General features: G+C 38.6%; 2 protein-coding genes across 4 annotated transcripts in view; one reads left to right on the top strand and one right to left on the bottom strand.

The window, feature by feature from the left end:
* LOC111873850 overlaps positions 1-7,356 on the top strand; it is a gene marked incomplete at its 5' end in the record, with an annotated part of 63,007 nt that extends 55,651 nt beyond the window's left edge. Inside the window, 4 exon segments of the mRNA XM_023868881.2 lie at positions 551-764; positions 2,222-2,403; positions 2,497-2,666; positions 7,213-7,356. Coding sequence (XP_023724649.2) covers positions 551-764; positions 2,222-2,403; positions 2,497-2,666; positions 7,213-7,350 — 704 coding nt within the window.
* Positions 7,357-10,733: 3,377 nt separating this feature from the next.
* LOC111873851 (endoplasmic reticulum metallopeptidase 1) overlaps positions 10,734-21,390 on the bottom strand; it is a 74,517-nt gene continuing 63,860 nt past the window's right edge. For 2 of the 3 annotated variants that reach the window (XM_023868883.2, XM_033755244.1), the window contains exons 12-14: positions 19,456-19,574; positions 14,185-14,354; positions 10,734-12,344 (exon numbers count right to left, since the gene is read on the bottom strand). In XM_023868883.2, coding sequence (XP_023724651.1) covers positions 12,180-12,344; positions 14,185-14,354; positions 19,456-19,574 — 454 coding nt within the window. In that variant the 3' untranslated portion in view covers positions 10,734-12,179. The remainder of the gene's footprint in view (positions 12,345-14,184; positions 14,355-19,455; positions 19,575-21,390) is intronic. The other variant, XM_033755245.1, reaches the window with a different exon arrangement.

Raw genomic sequence — 21,390 nt, 5'->3', positions numbered from 1 at the left:
TCCAGGGTATCGTCAATGCGGGGTAGTGGAAAGCAATCCTTCTTGGTGACGTCGTTCAGCTTTCTGTAGTCCACACAGAAACGGGGTTCCCCATTCTTTTTCCTGACCAAAACGACCGGGGACGACCAAGGGCTGTCCGATTCTTCTATAACACCCTGTCCTCTCATGTTTTTGAGCATTTCCTTCACTTCTGCTTGTTTTGCCAGGGGCACTCTCCTCGGTGGCTGTCGAATTGGCCGGGCTTCTCCCGTGTCTATGCGGTGATATACTCTGTTTGTCCTTCCATAATCTTCGTTGTCTTGTGCGAAGATATCGGAGTACTTGGACACGAGATCCTCTAACTCTTGAAATTCTCTGGTGTTTAGGTGTGGCTTGGCCGCTGTGGTCACGTCCGCTAATTTCGGTGTTAGACCTGGTGCTAGTGGCCGTCCCACCTCGGGCAAAGCCACGAGTGTTACTGGCTCACAGTGCGCCAGAGGAGATCCTCTCCTGAGGAGAGACGATAAAATGTGTTATAACATCAACTAAAGTATTTATATGTTTTGTACAGATATAAACTCGGTACTGATGACATCAACTGCTGCTCCTCCACGGCTCTCCTACAATGTGGAAGTCAAATTGGTGAACCTGGGCGAGAATTTCCAGATACCAAAACCTGGTTCTCCAGAATTTGATATTCTTGCCAATACAGTCAGCAATGGCTTCAGTGGTGCTTTGGGAAGGCTTCCTGGGTTCCATAAGCTTCATGTAAATCAATTTCAAGAGTGAGTCATCTTCAGTGATCCATTTAATTTAAAAAAATGGTTTATGCTTTCAGAGTGATGTGAATCACCAGCTGGCAGAGCATCAAAGATCTCAGACTTTAAGGATCTAGAGGTTTATTTCCCCATAATTCAATCAGACACTACAAAGGAGTGGGATAAATGATGTACATTTATTCTCTAAAGGCAAAAGGTCACAGAAACTGTAACACTTTGACATCACATTATTCACAGAGGAATAAATCATTCTTTCTTCCAGACTGTTTACTCTGTGTTAAGATATCAGATTAGGTGTGAGAGTCAGTCTTAATAAATGAATAAGATTATCGTTTAGACATTTGAAATTTAAACATTCAATTCATGCTTGTTTCCTTAAATTTCTCACTCTCTCTCTAAAAAAGTTTTAAACAGTTACTGAATGCTTTGAAATTATACAATTTTGAATTACTGCAGCAACAAAGTTTGAGCACTGCATGGTCATAAGTAATGTAGAAGGTCACAGGTGAGCAAGAAATCTCATTTCTAATAAGGAATGGCTTTCTGAAATCAGCTTATAACAAACATATTCCTCTATTAATATTTTCAGCCTACTGTTGATTTTGGTGGGCTGGATTCGAGTAAACTGTGCATATGCCTCCTGCATTATATATGCAGGTTGTCACTGTAACACATGGGAATGAGGAAATGGAACTCAGTCCAGGCCAGTGATAACAATAGGCAGAAAAACTGGCTCCCAGGACTGCAATATTGCTGTGACTGAAAGAATACTGTAGTCCTTACAAGAGTCATTTTCCCTGCCTGTAATTCCTGTTTACCCACACACAGCTCCATTTCCTCATCCTTTCCTGTGGGTTTCAGCTGACTATCATCTGCCTGTATAGCCTAGCCGATTCCTTCAATCCCAAGATGGAGGTATCACGCTCCTCCAGAACATCTGTACCCACCTATAAGATTATTTCATATTTATAATTGGGTTTTCAGGTTTATTTTTTCATTAAGATGATAACAGAATATAACTGACTTAATTCATGGTTAGTTTTGTGTTTCTCTTATCTTCAGTCTAGGAGCCGGGATAGCACAGTCAGTATAGTGACTGGTTTATGGGCTGGATGACCAAGGGGTTGAAGTTCGAGTCCTGGTGAGGGCAAGAATTTTCTCTCCTCCAAGTCGTCCAGACTGGCTCTGGGGTCCAACCAACCTCCTATCCAGTGGGTACTGGGGGTAAAGCGGCAGGGGCATGAAGCTGACCACTCACCTCCAACTAGTGCCGAGGTCAAGAAAATGTGGATCTATACATCCACTCCCCCATACACCTTCATGATGTAGTGCTTAATTAGTTAAGCACAGGTTCAACTTTACCTTTTACCTTATCTTCAGTAATAATCATAATCATTTTTATGTTTAGCACAGTTTTTCTGTATTATTTTTCCTCTGAAGCAAATTTTTAATTTTATGAACAGGAGTGATGACAAAGTGCTTGCCAAAATGAATGTGATCATGGATAAAGCACAGTATGAGAAAGGGAGGTCTCTCAAAGAGGATCTGAGCCCAGTGGAGAAAGCGCTGCAGGAGACCGTTGCAACAGGCAGAGTTGGAAACCTTGCTGTTGATCCAGGGTATCTTGTGTTCGAGGCACAAGGATGTGAGTACATTTACAAGTCTAAAATTATGTTGTAATGAGTTTTATGGCACACAGATTGTTTGATAACTAAGTGGTCTGCTCCATGTTTCATAGTGACATCTGCTATTCCTGTGGAAGGGGACTCTCAGAAAGGGGGACTGCTGCTGTCGGCAACAAAACTATACATTGTGATTGGTTGCATTGCAGCTCTAGTTTTGATTGCTGTTATTCAGGCAGGGTGTACCATTTACAAGACAGTACGAAATCCTTCTTCCTACCACAAGGTAAGTGGCATGCTTACTGCATTGTCTTTTCATCTTTATTTTTAGCTCTTCTGCACATATTCCAATACTGTATTTCCTGTTGCTGCGAGTGTTTTCATGAAGTCCATTGACTGGAAGTGATTACTTGGATGGTCTTTGTCCCAGCATCAAACAAGCCATCCTCTTGTAATTAAAGTCACCCATGCCACAGTGTCTGAAAAAGTGAATTCTGGTAACCTGTTGACAGTTTTAACTGTTCCTCACATGTGACTTAATATGGAACTCCTTAATGTGAAGGTTCCAGTTTTGAATAACATATGATATTACTGAGTGTGATGTCTTTGTGTTAAGATCTCAGGAAACCTCATATCAGAGAATATAATTAAGCACAGGGATTTCTTGGCTACATTTAATACTCAAAGGACTGCATGCTCAGTCCCAACCTTTGCCACCAGCATTGAAAATAGAAATAAAACACTTGTCAGAATATTGATATTCAACAATTTGATGATAGGAGTACAGCCAACCCCAAAATGTTATGTACATCAAATGTGTCTCACATAATGGACATTGTCCATATAACTGTACAATACAAGAAACAACACAGTAGTTATAAGATTTGAGGTTTTCACAACATTGACTATAAAGAATGCTGTCTTCTGGGATGTTGCGCTATGTAGATCTTGTGTGAACTGACGTTTTGGAGGAACGTCTCAGCTCCATCTTCAGGGTAGAAAAATCTGCGAGCAAGGAGCAGGTAGCTGCAGTGATACATTCCTCTGAAACGTCAGTTCACATAAGATCTACATAGCGCAACATCCCAGAAGACAGCATTCTTCAACAAAGCAGTTATTCTCATGTAACAAACAATAATCTGGAGTATTATAAAACGGATTTTCAAACCATCGCTAGTCTCAAGTTATGCAAGAATTAAAATTTATAAAGCCCTTGTTAGACTAAAATTATCATAATGCAATAGAATTCGAAGTCCCAGTATAGTCCATGTGGGAGATGGAATTAATCATTGGGCAGATATCCAACTTAGAACATACTGGTACAGGAACTCGTCGACATTGACAATCAAACAAGCAGAGGGCCACCCTCTGTTTAGTGTTTCATAACGCAATGCAGTGTCATGTTTTGATGAAGCAAGATAGATCTTAATTCTGAGCAAAGAACTTTTACTGTTGAATGTTATTCTTCCATCAGATCAACTGTATTGCAATGGAACACTCTTGGAATTGTTCTTGGCTGTTAGCACCATACATTAGCGTTTAATGGAGTGAGCTAAGGGTTAATGAGAGCTATAATTCATGTCATGTCCCACTTTATTATGATCAGTTAAAAAAATTGATATAGTGTGATTAGAGCTTCAAGAAGTGGGGGCAGTATACTGGCTGAAAATGAACCACAGTTAAATTTTTCTGACACTAATACCAAATATTTTTCATTAAATCTGTTGGCAGCAGTTTAAAAGATAAAACATACAGACAGACAAGATGGATGTAATCTCCTTACGCATTAATTTAGTGCAAGTAACACCCAATAAGTTATTCTTGGCGAGCACTTGACTTTAAATGACATATTTCTACAACATTAGTTGCTTGTGATAAGTTTATTTGTGTGTACACATATCTAGGTTTTGTACTTAATATTCTAATTCCATAAGTTTGTTTTGACTTTTGTATGTGATTGTGATACTGAATTTAATAATGAACAGTGTTAGATACACAATTACTGGTGGTACCCGATCCAAAGTTCTAGTGTTAGTATAAATCAGGTTGTGATTTTAAGATGGCTCAGTCCTAGAGAGACCAAAACATATGTAGTGAACCCTATTTTATTTCATTTTAATTTTGGTTTGGCTGAATGTTTTAATTAACTACACACATCGAGCAGCAAATCTGAACAAAAACCTTGAGAAATGCTATTTTGCAAGATTGACATAATATGTGTAAGATTATCAGTTCTAACTCCAGGACTCTTGACCAGCTGCACATCACAGTAAAATGTCTGTGCTATGTCAAGGCAGCTAGTTTAAAGTAGTAGTCATAAGGACTCAAAATCAGATGAGAGCCATGTTTGCATTTTTATTTTATTATCAGATAAGCATTAACTGAGCTATTCATTCAGAAAATGTTTGAAACCCCTTTTGGTACTGAAACAAAAGTTTGGTAACACAGGGCCCTAGTAAAGCACACAAATACGTGGTTCATTAGTGCCCATTAGTGTTTCTGTTAATTTCATTTTGTACTTAGGTAAAGTAAATCTGTAATACTAATATATTCAGTTTTGTACATGATTTATTTCAAACATAATTTCCTAAGTAGGTAACTTTCAAGTCAGCCTGTTAAAAAGAAATATGATAAGGTTGGAGCCAGGATTCACTTGAGGCATACCTTTAATTCATAAAACACAAGTTCTTTACCAGAATAAGATGATATGCTCAAATCAGACACAAGCACATCCACTACCCAGGTCTGTTCATGTGGAGGTGGTATCCTTAAATAAAGCTTGAAGGGTTCTGCCAGCTGGAACAGGATACTTCACCACTGGAAGCAGTCAGCAGAGTGCCAGTTATTTTCAGTTAGGATTTCTTAGGTCCCCAATATAGCAGGCTGAAACCTGCAGTGAAGGTTTCCTTCAGTATGAGCCCTTGTAGCAGAGAGGATAAACCTCTGTAGTTTCTTGTACAGAGTGATTCATATAGAACCGGCTCGACGAAATGAGCTGTAATATAAAATATACCATACAGATATTAAAGTAATTTACACATATCTTATCTTGGATTGTGTGCCGTGATCAGAGCAGGTGTTGAAAGTGTCCGCCGTTTTCAAGTAGGCACACCTCCACCCGCGTTCGCATATTTGCCGTGACTCACCGCAGTGTTTCTTCAGTGATGTTCCTGATTTCAGCCGAAATGTTGTCCTTTAAATCCTGTAAAGTACGCAGTTTGATTGCATACACCCTGTCCTTCAGTAAACCCCAGAGAAAAATATCCGGGCTGGTAAGGTTGGGGGGTTTTGGGTGCCACATCTTTTTAGAGATGATGCGATCGGGGAAGAAGCTCTCAATCAGTTCCATGGACCTGTTGGACATTTGACACGTCACTGAATCCTGCTGAAAATAACCCTGTGTAAGTTCCACATCATGCAGCTGCTGCACGAAATGGTAAAAAATACGGCAGTATAAGGTGCTGTCCACGGTCATGTCGAAGATCGGTCCAATGATTCATAAACCAGAAATGGCACACCACACACCCACTTTTTGTAGGTGTAGTGGTGATTCAGCAATCTCATGTGGGTTTTCAGATGCCCAGATCCTGAAATTTTGTGCGTTTACATATCCTGATAGGTGGAACCATGCTTCATCACTAAACCAAGTGATATCCAAAGTTCTGGGGTTATTGTGCATGAATTCCCGAAACCATAAACAGTACCATACCCATTTATCAACATCACCCAATTCCTGAACACTGGTGATCTTGTAGGGACGAAGATTCGCTTTCTTTGCAGCCTGTTGACACGTTGAATAAGAATACCTGGTTCCCTGGCTTAGTCATCGTAATGATTTCTTGGGAGACTGCAGTAACCTGTCCCGCACAATTGCAATAGTTTCTTCTGGCATTTCTCGGCGGTTTTTACCACGTTCACTTAAAAGTGTCCCTGTCCTTTCCAATTTCTGAGCCAAAGATGGTATAGTCGATTTCGCTGGCTTCTTGCGAACTCCAGACTTCCTCCTGCATTCCAATTGTGTGTTCGCAATTGAGCCTGTCACCCAGTACGTGCGCACGAGAAACACCCGCTGTTCAACAGTGTACTCCATGACTGTCGCCTGCGCACTGCAGACACGTTTCGGGATTGTCCTTGACCTTGCAGCATAAGGGCTGTTACTTGCCGGATCATGCACACACCATTTGACTCAGCACGGCCCACGGATTATTATGTCGTAATTGTGAGCAGTTATAAGCAGCACCTGCGGAATTATTAACAAATTCATCGGGCCGGTTCTATACGATTCACCCTGTAGTTATTGCAGTTTTCACTGTATATATACATACGAGTACATACCTGTAAAATTTGCAACAGTGTCATTAATTTTCAATTTAATGAAACTCTATTTTAACAAATACATTCTTCTGTTCAATGGAATTTGCTGTAGTAATTTTTTACACAAAGAAATTGACAGAACACACTTTCAGATGCTTCTGAAGTTGCTTCTTCCACCAACATCAGAAAATATACACTCCATATTCAACACTATAAACTGCAGAGATGTTTCCACTCTCTGCTACGCCTGGTGCATTAGAACACAATATTCCCTGACACACATAATATACTAAAACATAGTTCATAAAGGGTATTTCATTTGACTGCTCTGATTGCACCAGGATACAGCAACTTTATATGATGCACCAAAGGATTAAATTACTGTAAAATATGATTCAGAGTGATACATTAATTGAGGCTTGGGAGCTACAAAATTAATACACACAGACTGACACTAATCTCATATCATCACATTCTCGTTTTTGGCACTGCTCTGTTGACTGGCATGCTGTGCGTAGCGGGTGTATGCGATACCACTTGGGACCCCAGGCCATTTCCACCCCAGTGACTTCCCTGCACCTTACCTTTACACCGATAACTGGACTTCCGCTCGCCCGGAACAGCCCGGTTTTGTCACAGCTCGGAGAAACTGGTAATTACCGGGTGAGTGAGGTCAAGTTGTTTCCTAACCTAACTCTTCAATAACTGTAAAAACGTGGAAGGAAACACATGAAAATCTTCAGGAACTGTTTTCTGTACCCTTATGGTTCACATTTCTCTTTGGCATGTTCCACAAACTGTAACATACTTAATCCTTCCATGGAGGTGTTTATGTAAAGAAACCAACATTTCTATTGTTATAAAAGCATGAAGAGTTAGCTGTAAATATTGAGCAGCGATTCAAGATATTTCTTTCAGTGATCTCTTCATATGTTGTATTCGAGTCTACAAAGGCCAGAATGTTTAAGCATGATACATGTAGCAGGGAAAGAATTAATAAAACTGAAACTACAAAAACACTCAAGATTTTCAGAACTAAAGTGCATCTCTTACCAAAATATCATTTTTACCATTATGATTAATTATTTCCTCATTATTACAAGGAACTATTTTGCTATTTCAGGTCTTTGGATGCATTTTTATATAACTGCTTACCTTTCTCAACATCCCATTGGATGCTGAACTTTTTAAATTTGCTCTTGAAAATAAATACGTATATTATGCTGGTAATTCTTTCCAAAATAAGTGTCTGTCGTAGGTACTAGATAATGCAAATAAAGATTTTGGAAAATTTCAGCATCTAAATCATTATCAAATCTATGAATACATGCCTAGTTTGGGTACAAAGTTTAATTCATGCTGTCCCACATTATTATGTGAACATAATAGACTGATTCATTTTAACAGAATACAAATCATACAGTAAACATTAAATGGGCTTGGGAGTTTTAGAGAATAACTATAAACAAGCCTGTTGAAATTTCAAGAAGAAATTATTAGCATCAAATCTACTGAGAAGATAAAATAAAACTTTGTCTAAAAGCAGTCTGTACAGGTAAATTTGTCCTTCTGCTTAATTACTTATTGTCATGCTGTGAAGATGTATGAGGGAGTGGAGGTCAGTCCCACACATTCCTAACCTTGACACTAGAAGGATTTAAATGGTCTGCTTTACTTCCAGTATCAACTGGATAGGAGAGTCCCACAGCTGGTCAGCACATGGTGGTGCAGATAAAGTTCTCTGACCCACCTGGGAACTGAATCCCATTTCTCCAGTTTTCCAGGCTACAGACTGAGCTACACCAGCTAACCAGGATATTTGCAATTGACTTTAATGCCAAACATACATAATTTATGATGCAGACTGCAATATTGCAATAGCAACTCAAACCTACCTTCCAGTGCAATTATTGCTGCCACTTTCTGTTCATATTTGTAACTGCTGCCAACTCACACTAATATTCTGTCATGTGTTAGTGACTAGCCACGGGTTTGGATTGATAATTCAATTTATTGAATCCTTATATCTTGGAACTACAAATAATTGTAACAGTCTCATTGCTTTATGCACTCTGTAGATCGCTACAACTACAACATACGTAAAGTCTTCTCTTTGTTATGAGGTTGCCAGTAGTTGTTGCTAGGTAGCGACTGCTAACCACCAACTATGACTTCCAGCTGACTGACTGCTAATTGCTGCTGGCCCTCAATAGCACAGTGATTCTTGATTCCCACAGGACTCATGACCATATTTTACTGTCTCACAGCTGTGGGAGCCTTCAGACTCTCACTAATGGCTTCAGAGTCAGAGTTGCTTTCTGACTTGCAGTTCACCACCAATCAGTTTGTCTTAACACCAAGTCCCCTAAGGCTCACAGCCAGAGGTTGTTTCTTTTTCACAATAGAACCCTTGCAGTCATAGTCCTTATGTAACGTCTTCTCTGACATGAAGATGGGTTTGTCTCTTATGAAGAGGCCTCGCCTTTGTCAAGTGTATGTATCACACATATAGCATAGGCCTACATGGTTATGGGGAATGCCTTTTCTTCCTGGGAAGCGGTCAGTCCACTAAAAGTGATAATTTGGATTGGTGGCTTGTCCAGTTGCTGCTTGTTATGTAACCTTAATGCTGGCTGCGTAGAAAACACCGCATCCTTTTTTGTCATATCAGGCCCTATTGCTGCAGAGATGTGTTTACCATGCTGTTGCCTAGCAATGGCTGCATGTATTTGTTCCGCCATTCTGACTTACAGCCATCATGTCACAATATACAACAAAAAACTGGATGCATTTGCTGCCATCCTCTGGTTCTATTCACAAATTCATACACACTTACAAAATAGCATGATTAGTCTTTTATATAGAGGATGACATATCACTAAGCAGTATCACAATTTTGATCTTAAATGACTTCACACCTTGCAGGAATGATGAACACAAAAATGCAAAATATCCAGTAGTTCCCAATCCTGGCTTATTTTGTACAGTTTAGCTGTTTCACTGTCTCATAGTCCACATTTCTGTGCATATGGATCCTTTTTTTTTTTTCAAAGAGTACATAGAAATCTCCTCTATGATCAGCAGATATTATTTTGCAAGGGAACCAGTACAGTTAGGTACTGAAATCTCTGAATTAAATATATCAAAGTATTTTGAATAGATAAGTCAAAGAGTACGGTAATTAATTAAAATGAATAACAGAATTTAATCCTGTGCTTCGTACAGGAAAGTTGCACATCTGAAATATACTTCACTGGAGTTTCCTTTGAATAAATTTCTAATATAAATTAAAGTATATTTTTTTTTACTATGATCATCTAATTCCAAATTCAGCCTGGAAAGACTACTCTGCAGCCAACACCAATTATGCATTTGAAGCATTTGAATCGGAAGAGAAGCCTACAGGACCATCCGGAACTTTACCTAACAATGGCTCCTCTCGGGCAATGGGAGCACACAAACCACTTGCAGCAGTAGCACATAACAGTGGTGGCTACCAAAACAATGGAGGACATTATGCAAAAACAAGGTCCTTGCAGCGTCCACGAGGCGGTGGTGGTGGAGGTTACCAGGTGCCTGGTCCCATAGAGCGGACCACATACTCCCTTCCTAGGACAGTGCATCAAGCCGGAGGAGCTGGCCCCCCTCACAATGGCTACTATACACAAGATCGACATCGTGGGCCACCTCGTCCACACAGTGAACTACAACCTGATTTCTACTTCATGCCCTCACAGAGGAAGTATTCAGGAGAAGTAGTCAGAGTTTATGTGGACTACAATAAGTAGATTTCTCTATGATGCAGCTGAAACAAATTCTGAACCAAAGAGTGAATGGTAAGAAAGATCAGGCAACCTAGGGAGGTCACCCAGCTGACTGTTCTCATACTTAATATAATAAAGCCAGTACTTACAGATGCCATTCCCGCAGTAACAAAGTTACAGCACATGCCTGAAGATGAATGCTCTCGTGTTCAGAATTTTAAGAATGAGTGAAGTGTGAAAGCAGGGGATCAAAACTTGTCATTCTAAACAGGAAGTTACATTTTGTGACAAAAATTCACATTTATATTTCATTTCTAAATACACTCTGTTACACACCATAGAACCAGTTACATGATTGCTAGGACTGCAACACAGGGACTGTCGGAACAGTGTACAAATGAAGCAGCCTTTGCTCAACAAAGCTTGAATTTCATGCAGACACATCTGTATATTCAAGTGAAGCTAGAATGTGCAGTATTGACAGAATATGTTATTACCAAACCTCAGTTCTCCCACCAAGTTTATGTTTTGTCCTGATAGTTAAATCTATCTTCTGATCAACAGGTGACTAAATCAGAGAGTTAATGTGAGTTTGCTCTCTTTCTTATACCCTGTATTGTACCCACAACGATGTTCTATCCACACATATATTGCTTCATTGTTTTTACCACATACTTCAATATCCCTGCAAGTATTAAACTATTAATATTTTCCATAGTATATATAACACAATATTTCTTGTTCAAAAATCTGCACACCAAAGAGAACAGTGGCATAAAGATTTGATGACTCCATGTTTGCCATTATAGTTATACTTCTTGTATATTATAGGGATATTCCTAAAATGATAATTTAGAGAGAGAGAAGAAAAAAGAACTACATCCCATTGCATTCACAAATCAGTTCTGCAGCTAACACATACCAGCCCTGTCATCACAAAATTATTTTTAATTCTGACATAAAACATATTTTTTCATACTTCTTTCATTTCAAAGATGGGGGAGGGAATATAGTCTTATAGATCACTCTTGAAAACAAGGGGGGAAAAATTCTTCTCTTCTCCTCCCTCAAGTAAATGTCATGACTTGGGCTTGGTGGCTGTATTCCTTTGGAGTGTGCAGATTGAACATTTAAATTCTTCAATCATTAAGTATGTAAATGCTAAGTACCATGCTGTGACTGTTACGTGTAATATTCTGTACATAAGTGTGCTTGTATATTGTACATGTGTGTATGTCTGTCTTTATTTTCTGGTTGTTTGACTGTAGAAACAAAAAAATAACATGCTCATATATAAGTTGCATTAAAATGACTTTACTCTGTGCTCAGACCAGCTTAGCAACAGGCATTTACAAAATACCTCCACAGAAGGGGAAAATATGGGTCAGTACAAAGGTCAGGTTCATTTAAAATACACAAGAAGCTGCTCTGAGCACATAAAGAGTTCTTTGTACCTAAGATATAGAAAAATTAAACAAAAGCTAGATATGAATATACATATAAAATGTATACTTTTATGCTAAAATAACAGTTAATAACACCCAATTACATCATATGATGACAAAACTAAAAAAAAAGATGATTTGTTAACTGTACATGACCAACACATAGCCCATTCAAATATTTATGATCAGTATTACTTTCATCCCTTTCAGTGCTTATAAACTAACAAAATTCAAACTGCTTTGAATACCTTCATTAATGAAATGCTAAATTATGAACTAGAACTTCCATGCCTTGAAAGCTGTGGCCCAAGCAGTTACATGTGCCCAGTCAGGGTACTTCCTCAGGAATTTCTTAAATTCTTCTGACATGTATTCATGACTGTTAATGTAATGACCAATTGCTGCAATGTCCACACGCACAACAGGTGGACCTTTGGTAACCTACAAGGAAAACAATGCCAATAAATATCAACCAATGCAATAACAATTTGTATTTTGAAACATCAAACCCAGTGTTTCCTTTCAGAAAACAGAAAGACAGTGATATATATGTGTAGGTGTCTTTCAACTTTTGAACCAAATGACCAATTTTCAATAAATTTGGAAAGAATGTTATGCCACTGGCGGCCACCTTCAGCCTCCTAGTTCTTATTTTTAATAACCAACAGGTATTTTATATTTTTAATAAGATGAGTTCTGGGCACTGTTGCATACTGCCATAAACTAAGCGTCGTTCAAACCAATAAGCTTATAAAAACTTCCATATACCGCCTTCAACAACAGAATTTTTAAAAACAACATTAATTCATACTTTTACAACTGAAACTTATTTGCATATGAAAAATCTGTCCATTATGAATCATCACCACAAGCTTTACATCACATTACAGAAAATATTTTTAGTAGTTTTTAAATAATATTGGAAACAGGTCTACTGGAAAATGATGCAGTAACTTTTAAATATGTCATGGACTGCTAATAAGATTAAAATTAATTATTTTTAAACGTTTAAAAAGAAAATATAGATTGTGTACAAACTGGAATATAAAGGAAACAATACCTGGCCATTTTTATTTGCCACATCTTTGCTGGTTATGTGACTCATCTCGACACTGAGCCATTTGTGTCTTGTTGCATTAAAACTAAATTTAAAAAATTAATATCCTGAATTCTAGTATTATTTCCTATACAGTATAATCAGTCATAGAACCCCTTTTCCAAGGCAAAAAAAAAACCTGTAAGTGTAACATCATCCACTTTATGTTGCAGCTGTTCTACATAATGGTAATACTTCGTGCATTTCAAGCATAAGAACACACAAAATTTCAATATGTACCTGAAAACTATGCAATAAACATACAAACAGAATCTTGGAGAAAGTATGCTGCAGGACTTGAAGTGTTAATCAGTGCTTACATGAAGACACTGTTATGCTTACAGGAAAGTTATGTACTCTTACAAGAAGAGATAATTTTTTTATATGTTGCATTGAATTGCATTCCCTGTATCCAAAGTTAGTCAAAATGACTGTAGGATGTGGAATATGTCATACAAATACAAAAACATATGCAGAGCATAACTCAAGTTTTCACACAAGAAAACACAGTGGTTACACATGAGACCATTCAAAAATACATCCACATATATACATCAATACTGTCAATTTATGCTATTTACACAACCTTTAAATGGATGAATCAATTTCTGAACAATAAGTATTCATCAACGAAGTAGAAGGAGTGTGTGTTTAAGTATCATTTTAGTGCTTTCTTATTCATAAGACTTTTGAAATCAGATGGGAGATTATTGAAAATTTTTATCCCAGCATATGTGCTTGTCCAAAAGCATGAGAGCTTGGCAGTTGGATTTATGTATAATAAAAATATCAGTGCTAAGAAAGAACCTTGTGGTACACCATGTTTAATTTTTTATAATGCTGAAATGTGTTTTTCTTGATTTGTTTTTATTGCCATTTCAGTTTATTTCAAGAGCCTGCTTCTGATATGTTAAATATGAGTCGAACCACAAGCCTGCAGTGCCTCTAACTCCATATGAATTTCATCTGGCGATTAGAATATCATGATTTATAAGATCATATGCTTTAGTTAAATCACAAAGAATACCAGTCTGGTCATTTTCTTCCTTTTTCTTTTTTTAACGCATTTCTGAATGCTTTCAAGAAGAGAGTGTTTATCACTCCCAGTGACCTGCTTTTCCTGAATCCATTATGGGCTTCTGTTTTTACATTACATTTTCTCACACATTCACCTCTTCTACTTACCTCCAAGTCAATCCAGAATTCAAAAGGAGTCCCTGGTAAGCCTTGAACATAATTAATTAAATAAACGGGTTTGTTTTGCCACTCATAACCACTTTCAGTCACTTCTGCATCAAAGCTCCAATTTATAAGTTTCACAGATGGTGCTAACAGGATATTCATGTGATCTGGCCCTATAAATGAATTAAACTGTAAGAAAGAACATCACAGGGATTCTGCTCCTATAGTACATACTAGAACTAACAAATGAGTTAACTCACTCCATGGCACTAAATCTTCTTGAGAAGTTTATGCACAGCTGGTCAAGAAAATGTCTGCTTTTATGGAGCCTGAAAATTCACAAGATTCACACCCGTGTGAATCTAGTCCAAACTTTTAGAACCCTTTTATAATAATAACATACACTATATATTCTCCCAAGGTTTTTGAACCTTGCAAGGTATGCATGCTATCCATCTTATCCTTGATGTAACCACCCTAACAATATTAGAAGACACTCCTCATTATGTAGGTCCCCCTAACTGATCTCTCTTTTAAGTCCAAATGCTTTTATTAAGAGTTTTTTAAGCATCTTAAATTGAATATTCTGGCTAACCATAATCAAATCAATTGCTACATTAGCCAGTCACCAAATTATACATCAGTCAATATAAATATTATGAACACAACACCAAAATCAGCAACAATGTAACATAAATTACAAGCAACAGATGATCTGAGAATGTTTAAAAATTACACATCTGGAACAGCAGAAAAAACACTAACAAATATAAACAATGCTTGGTTAAAAAGAAAATAATAACCAGCATTTCCACAGTTTATTCTAAGTTCAAAAACTCTTCTTCTTGTGTATGCTTCCCCAACACTAGTCATCTCCATCTTCAGGAATGAAGAGGAAGTAAAGGAAGAAACCAGCAAGCAATGCATATGGCTTGTGAAGATGTGGGATTATACAGAAGCAAAAAGAACTCCAGAAACCAGCCTGTTAGTTCCCACTGGCCCTATCACAAAATTGGGGTGAACCAGTAGGAGACAGGGGAAGAGTGTCTAGGTTTATGGAAGCAACTGAAGCACGGGGGAGAAGTCATAGGTGTGTTGTGGTCAGGGAAATGAGGAGGGTGAGGGTATACAGAAGCATACAACAGATACTGAAAATGTCATCAGCAGCATCACAGTGGAAACTTATATACGAGGGTAATTCCAAAAGTAAGGTCTCCTATGTTTGAAAATATAAAATAAACATTTATTTTCAATTTTGGATACATCAGTTGAATCTTGAACATGTACTCATTTCTCTACATAATCGCCATTTCGGTCAATGCATTTTTGTAGGCGCAGTGGCAGTTTTTGTATGCCCATGTCATACCAGTTCACCTCCATGCTGTTCAGGAAACTTTGAACCTCAGCTTTCACCTCATCGTCATTGTTGAAGCGCTTTCCAGACAAATGTTCTTTCAACTTTGGAAAGAGATGGTAGTCACTGGGCGCCAAGTCCAGACTATAGGGTGGATGGGTGATGATGTTCCATCCAAACTGTTGCAGTTGAGCGACGGTTTGTCGGGCAGCATGGGGGCGAGCGTTATCGTGGAGAATGCTTACGCCCTTGCTCAACATCCCTCTTCTCCGGTTCTGAATCGCCCGCCTGAGTTTTCTCAGTGTCTCACAATATCTCTCAGCGTTTATTGTGGTCCCAGTTTCCATAAAGTCAACCAACAATACCCCGTTTCGATCCCAAAACACAGTTGCCATGACTTTACCGGCAGACTGTGTTTGCTTGAATTTTCGAGGCTTAGGCGAAGAGGAATGCCGCCACTGACGTGATTGTTGTTTTGTCTCAGGTGTGAAGTGGTACGCCCAGGTTTCGTCGCCTGTGACAATTGAATTCAAGAAGTTGTCCTTTTCGTCAGCATAGCGGCGAAGAAATTCACGGGAAGAGTCAACTCTCTGCCGTTTGTGGTCTTCCGTGAGCATTCGCAGGACCCATCTTGCGCACACCTTCCGATAATTCAACTTCTCTGTCAAAACCCGATAAATGGTGGTTCGGGAAACCTCGGGAACCGAAATGCAGAGATCATCGAGTGTGATGCGCCTATCCTGACGCATGACTCGTTCAATCTTTGCGACTGTCTCATCAGAAATTGACGGTCTCCCAGTTCTTTTTTCGTCGTGTATTGCAGTACGACCAGATTCAAACTCCCTACACCACTTGCGGACGTTCTTTATGTCCATGCACGACTCGCCATACACTTCCACCAATTGACAATGAATTTCAATTGGTTTAGTCCCTTTTGCGTTCATAAACCGAATAACTGCGCGAATCTCACACTTCACGGTTTTAGTAATCGGGAGCTCCATTTCTAACGGCAACCGTGCCAAGACTGAGCGTCCTAGCTATGTGCGCGCATGCTTGGTGGTATTGGGGGGAGTGGGGGAAGCAACGAATGCAACAGGGTTGCCAACAGCCGCACGAAAAATTACCCAGCGCTTTGGAGACCTTACTTTTGGAATCAGCTACGTACATGTTTCTTGAAATATGATCAAGAAAAATTATGCATACACTCAGAACAATTTTCAGTATACAGAGTGTTTAAAAATACATGGCATAACTTTAGGAATGAGTTCCTCATACATATTGTCACGTGTTGGGTATATGTCATGCGACAAGTACCTTCATGCCTTATTTGATATAGTGAATTTATTGCACATTCGCTCTCACAATTACTGCCATCAGCAGTATCACAAATACTAGACTGCAATTAACTGGTTACCCTCTCCTTAGTAACTGGCTCAATACTCACTACATTGTAACTGGCTAATCACTCACTACTAACTAACTGAATAGTGTTCGCTGCTCCTTATTTAGCCTCGGCATGGACAACACAGAAAACAGTTATGTAATAGGTACCGCTGTTTCCTGACGCCATGTTTACAGGTTGCCTAGCAACACTGTCAAGAGTTGTTTACTGCTGTGTGGCAACTGCGTTATCCCTTGATAACAACACGGTTGCTCTTCTGCCACATCACCGTGGGGGGAGGGGGTGTTTACTGAGCATTGCGTGGTAATGGAAGGGGTGGGGATTTGTGACGTCACTCACAGACCGCAGAGTTAACGTGACCCCTACTTCTCGTTGCGCCATCCACGTCACAGTATATAATAAAAATAGTTTATATCAACATAGGTCTGAAAATGCATAGTTTTTTAGTTAAGGTAACTCCCATAGATGGTTTCCATCATTCACTATGTTAAGACAGTCGTGGTATCAATCCAACACAATCTTGGAAAGTTTCCAAATCTTAATAGGAGAAGTGTATTGCAATTGTGTGTGAAAGTGAGTAGTGATTGCAAGATGTTGAGACGATGTACTCAAATCAAGAGCTAGCCGATATGCATTTCATGTGTGGTTTGGTGGACGGTAACGCTGTGGTGGCTCATCACTTGTACCAAGAAAGGTATCCAGGATGAAGATACGCAGATAGGAAAACATTTGTAAGTATCCATCACCACCTTTGTGAATATGGGAATTTTGCACCTCATGTTGCCAACAAGGGACAACCAAGATCTATGACTCCTGAAGTAGAGAAGGATGTGTATGAAACTCCAGGAATCAGCATATGAAGGGTATCAATGCAAGTGGGCGTCGCTCATTCTCGACAGTCTGGAGAGTGTTGCGAGTACAACAGTTGTATCCCTGTGACCTGCAGCATATACAGGCCCTGTCACTACAAGATTACCCTGTGCGAGTAATGTGCCAGTGGTTCTTTGGTGGTACAAACTCTAACTTCCCTGCCTTTGTGATATTTATGGATGATGCACAGTTCACAAGAGATGGAATTAAGAATTTTCATAATCAGCATATGTGGGCAAATGAAAATCCACATGTGACTTTTACATCACATCACAAAAGCAGTTCTCCATCAACATCTGGGCCAGTATTTGTGGTGATAAGTTATTCAGACCCCACATACTTCCAAACGGGCTTACAGGGCAGAATTACAAAGCTTTCTTGGAAAACAACATGCCTGATTACTTGGCTGATGTGTCACTTATCATTCAGCAAGAACTGCACTTCATGCATGATGACGTTCCCACGTATTTCGGACTCGTTGGCCGCAGGTACCTGAATCAAAAGTTTACTGGTCAGTGGATGGGTAGAGGTGGACCAATTGCCCTGCCTCCATGCTCACCCGATTTAAATCCACTGGATTTCTACTTGTGGGGCCATTTCAAATCGTTGGTGTATTTGTCTCCAGTGGATGATGTGGAAACTCTCCAATATCAAATTGTGGCAGGTTTTCAGACAATATGCAACATGCCAGGAATTTGTGATCATCTTCAGGTGGCAATGAGATGTCAAGCTGAGCTCACATGTCCACCTCCTGAGGCAGGAGACGGACATTTAGAACATTTACTGTAAGGTAATGTGAAGAGCTTAGTGTCACAGACAGACCTTATAAACTCAGAAACTGTGCATTTCCGGACCTATGTTGATACAAACTCTTTTTATTATCTACATATGAGGCACTCAGTCCTGAAGTTATGCCATGTATTTTTAAACACCCTGTATTTTGTGAATACTAATTTATGTTCTAAGTTTAATGGGATATTAAATACAGTGCCTCCTATTTAGATATGGCTTTAACTGGATCACTGTATATAATCAACCTCACAGTGCTATAAAACAGCCACATACACCAGCTGAAATGTGGCAGACATCCTGGTAATGTTTACTCTCTTCCTTCATGTGATGTAACAGTTGCAGCATCTGCGATGATTTCAGTAATATTGAGATTTAGTTTGTATAACTTTTGGTGATGATAGTAACAATACAATTCTTTAAGAAATCTTCATAAAAACATGTCCAGTGTGTGATGTCAATTGGATGAGAAAGCCAAGAAATTGCTCCACCTTAGCCAGTTGATATACCTGATCATTTGGAAATTATTTTTCCTGGAAAGCAGTGTCACTGGAATTATGTTAATTTATGCTCTCAAAATTTCTCTGACACACAAATCAGAAACTAAAATCTACAAAGAAGTAAGGAAAGCACTGTAGCCATTAGATCTTGGTGGCAGCCCCAATACATGTCATATAGAGAATTTTATCTGGATAAATGATGCAGTAATTCTTCTTAAAATTTTCTACTGTAAATATTGGTCAACTGATATCCAAGGTAGACTTAAAGTTGAATGACTATAGTACATAAGAGCATTTAGGCTGAAGAAAGTGAATTATACCTGATGTCTAGGACTGGTGATGCTAATGAGAGTACTTGCCTCTTATTTGAAAAGCCAGTCTTGTTGTGGTCTGAGAAGTATTTTGCTCAGATATAAGTTCCAAATCAGTTGGATGATGGAACACTGGGGCAGAAGCTGGAATCCAATGTGTGTTTTCACTGCAATAACACAAATACACCAATCAAATTAAATCGTGAGGCTGGTCATTCCATCTAATCCCAAGGGCCAGTATGGATGGAGCTTTACATCTGTTCTGCTACATGCCCTCCCCATGGTGTGGTACAAAGTCATGGCACAGGAACATAAACTTTTACATATGCTAAAGTGGAAATGACTGTGCATTAACAGCCATGAATTATGTAGAGGTTGTCAGTTTAAATTCTGGCCTGCAGGTAATTTTCTATGACAGGTTCTTTTTATGGGTTTCTGAGTAACTTCAGGCAAGTGTAGGCACAATGCCTTAAAATGGGCCATGATCATTTGCCTCCACAATCTTTCCAATTCACATATCATCCTATCATCTGACACTATATGATTTATGCAGCTGAAAAAGTGTGGTTAAAAATGAGGAATTAATTCACATCCACAAAACAACATATTCAAAAGAAGGAATCTGAGTACTATATTATATTTAAGCATCCTGTTACATTCCACACTTCTATATGTATAATATATATCCATCGTAAATGTAACACTTTATTGTAGTTCTTGTCCCCTTTCTTTTACACTACCCATTCCCCTTCCACACTCAACAACATAAAAACACAGCACACAACACACCAGACAGCAAACATATTAGAGAAAAGCAGTGGCACGCACACAAAGAACCTGCACAAAGTAAGTACACATAACAGTATCAAATATATATGAATAATGTAAGAACATAAGCCAGTAACACGAATATTTGTGTATTACAGATAACACACGAGTTGTGCTGAAAGCAAGAGGTAGCCGCTGCAGCATATATAAGCATAGTGCAGGTAGCTCTGTGATTTTGATTTTAAATCTAAATTTAAATTTTAAATATTAAAGCTAAATTGAGAATTTAAAATTTTAAACCAACTGATGTGTGAATATTAATAAAGATTTTAAAACATAATTAACAAAATCAACAAAGGGAGTTCTGGAATATTGGGTGCCGACTGACGACAGAGCAGTGAACAACTGTAAATCTGGAGTTTAAATGTTAATATTAAGTGCAGTGTGAAGTGAAATACACCTGATGATGGCCGGTTGCGGCCAAAACATGTAGTGTAAAAGGAGAAGGACAAGAACTACAATAAAGTGTTACATTTACGACGGATTTATATTATACATATAGAAGGAATCTGAGACAGAACTATTTATATACTCAAATAAGGTAGCAGCAGTTGATCTACAAGAGTTGGAATCTGTCTGAACTGCACAGAGAACAGTGTTGCCAGTTACTCTCTTCACAGTTTTAACCCTTCCACTGTGTTATTTTCCTACAGTTTTCCTAAAATAATGCTATTTTATTACAAAAGATACATTTTCATAGCTTAGTGACAAAGAAAAGACGATAATTATTTCTTGATGCAGACTAAAGGTGAACATTGCACTATATGGTAAGGGGGCACATAGTAGCATAGTTATTTGAGGTACTATGCTACAAGATGCAAGGTCACAGATTTCATTCGACTAGGTCAATGGATTTTTTCGATTTACCTAATCCTTACATCTTCACCCTGAGACAGATAACGGAGAAATGCTGGGCATTTAATATGGATATTTACCTATGCTTCATAGATTTTAAACAAGCATATGATACAATAATATGGAAGAAATTAAGGATGATTATGTCCACTTTTGGTATTCCAACAAAACTAAGTAGAATAATTAACTTAACCATGACAGAAACAATCAATGAAGTTAAAATCCAGAACCAATAAACAGAAGGCTTTAAGACAAATCAAGGATTAAAACAGGGAGACAGTTTGGCACCATCACTATTTA

The sequence above is a fragment of the Cryptotermes secundus genome, unplaced genomic scaffold (assembly GCF_002891405.2).
Source record: "Cryptotermes secundus unplaced genomic scaffold, Csec_1.0 scaffold414, whole genome shotgun sequence".
NCBI classification, from domain to species: domain Eukaryota; kingdom Metazoa; phylum Arthropoda; class Insecta; order Blattodea; family Kalotermitidae; genus Cryptotermes; species Cryptotermes secundus.
Note: the sequence above shows the minus strand (reverse complement) of the source record. Positions and strands in the feature narration are given on the sequence as shown.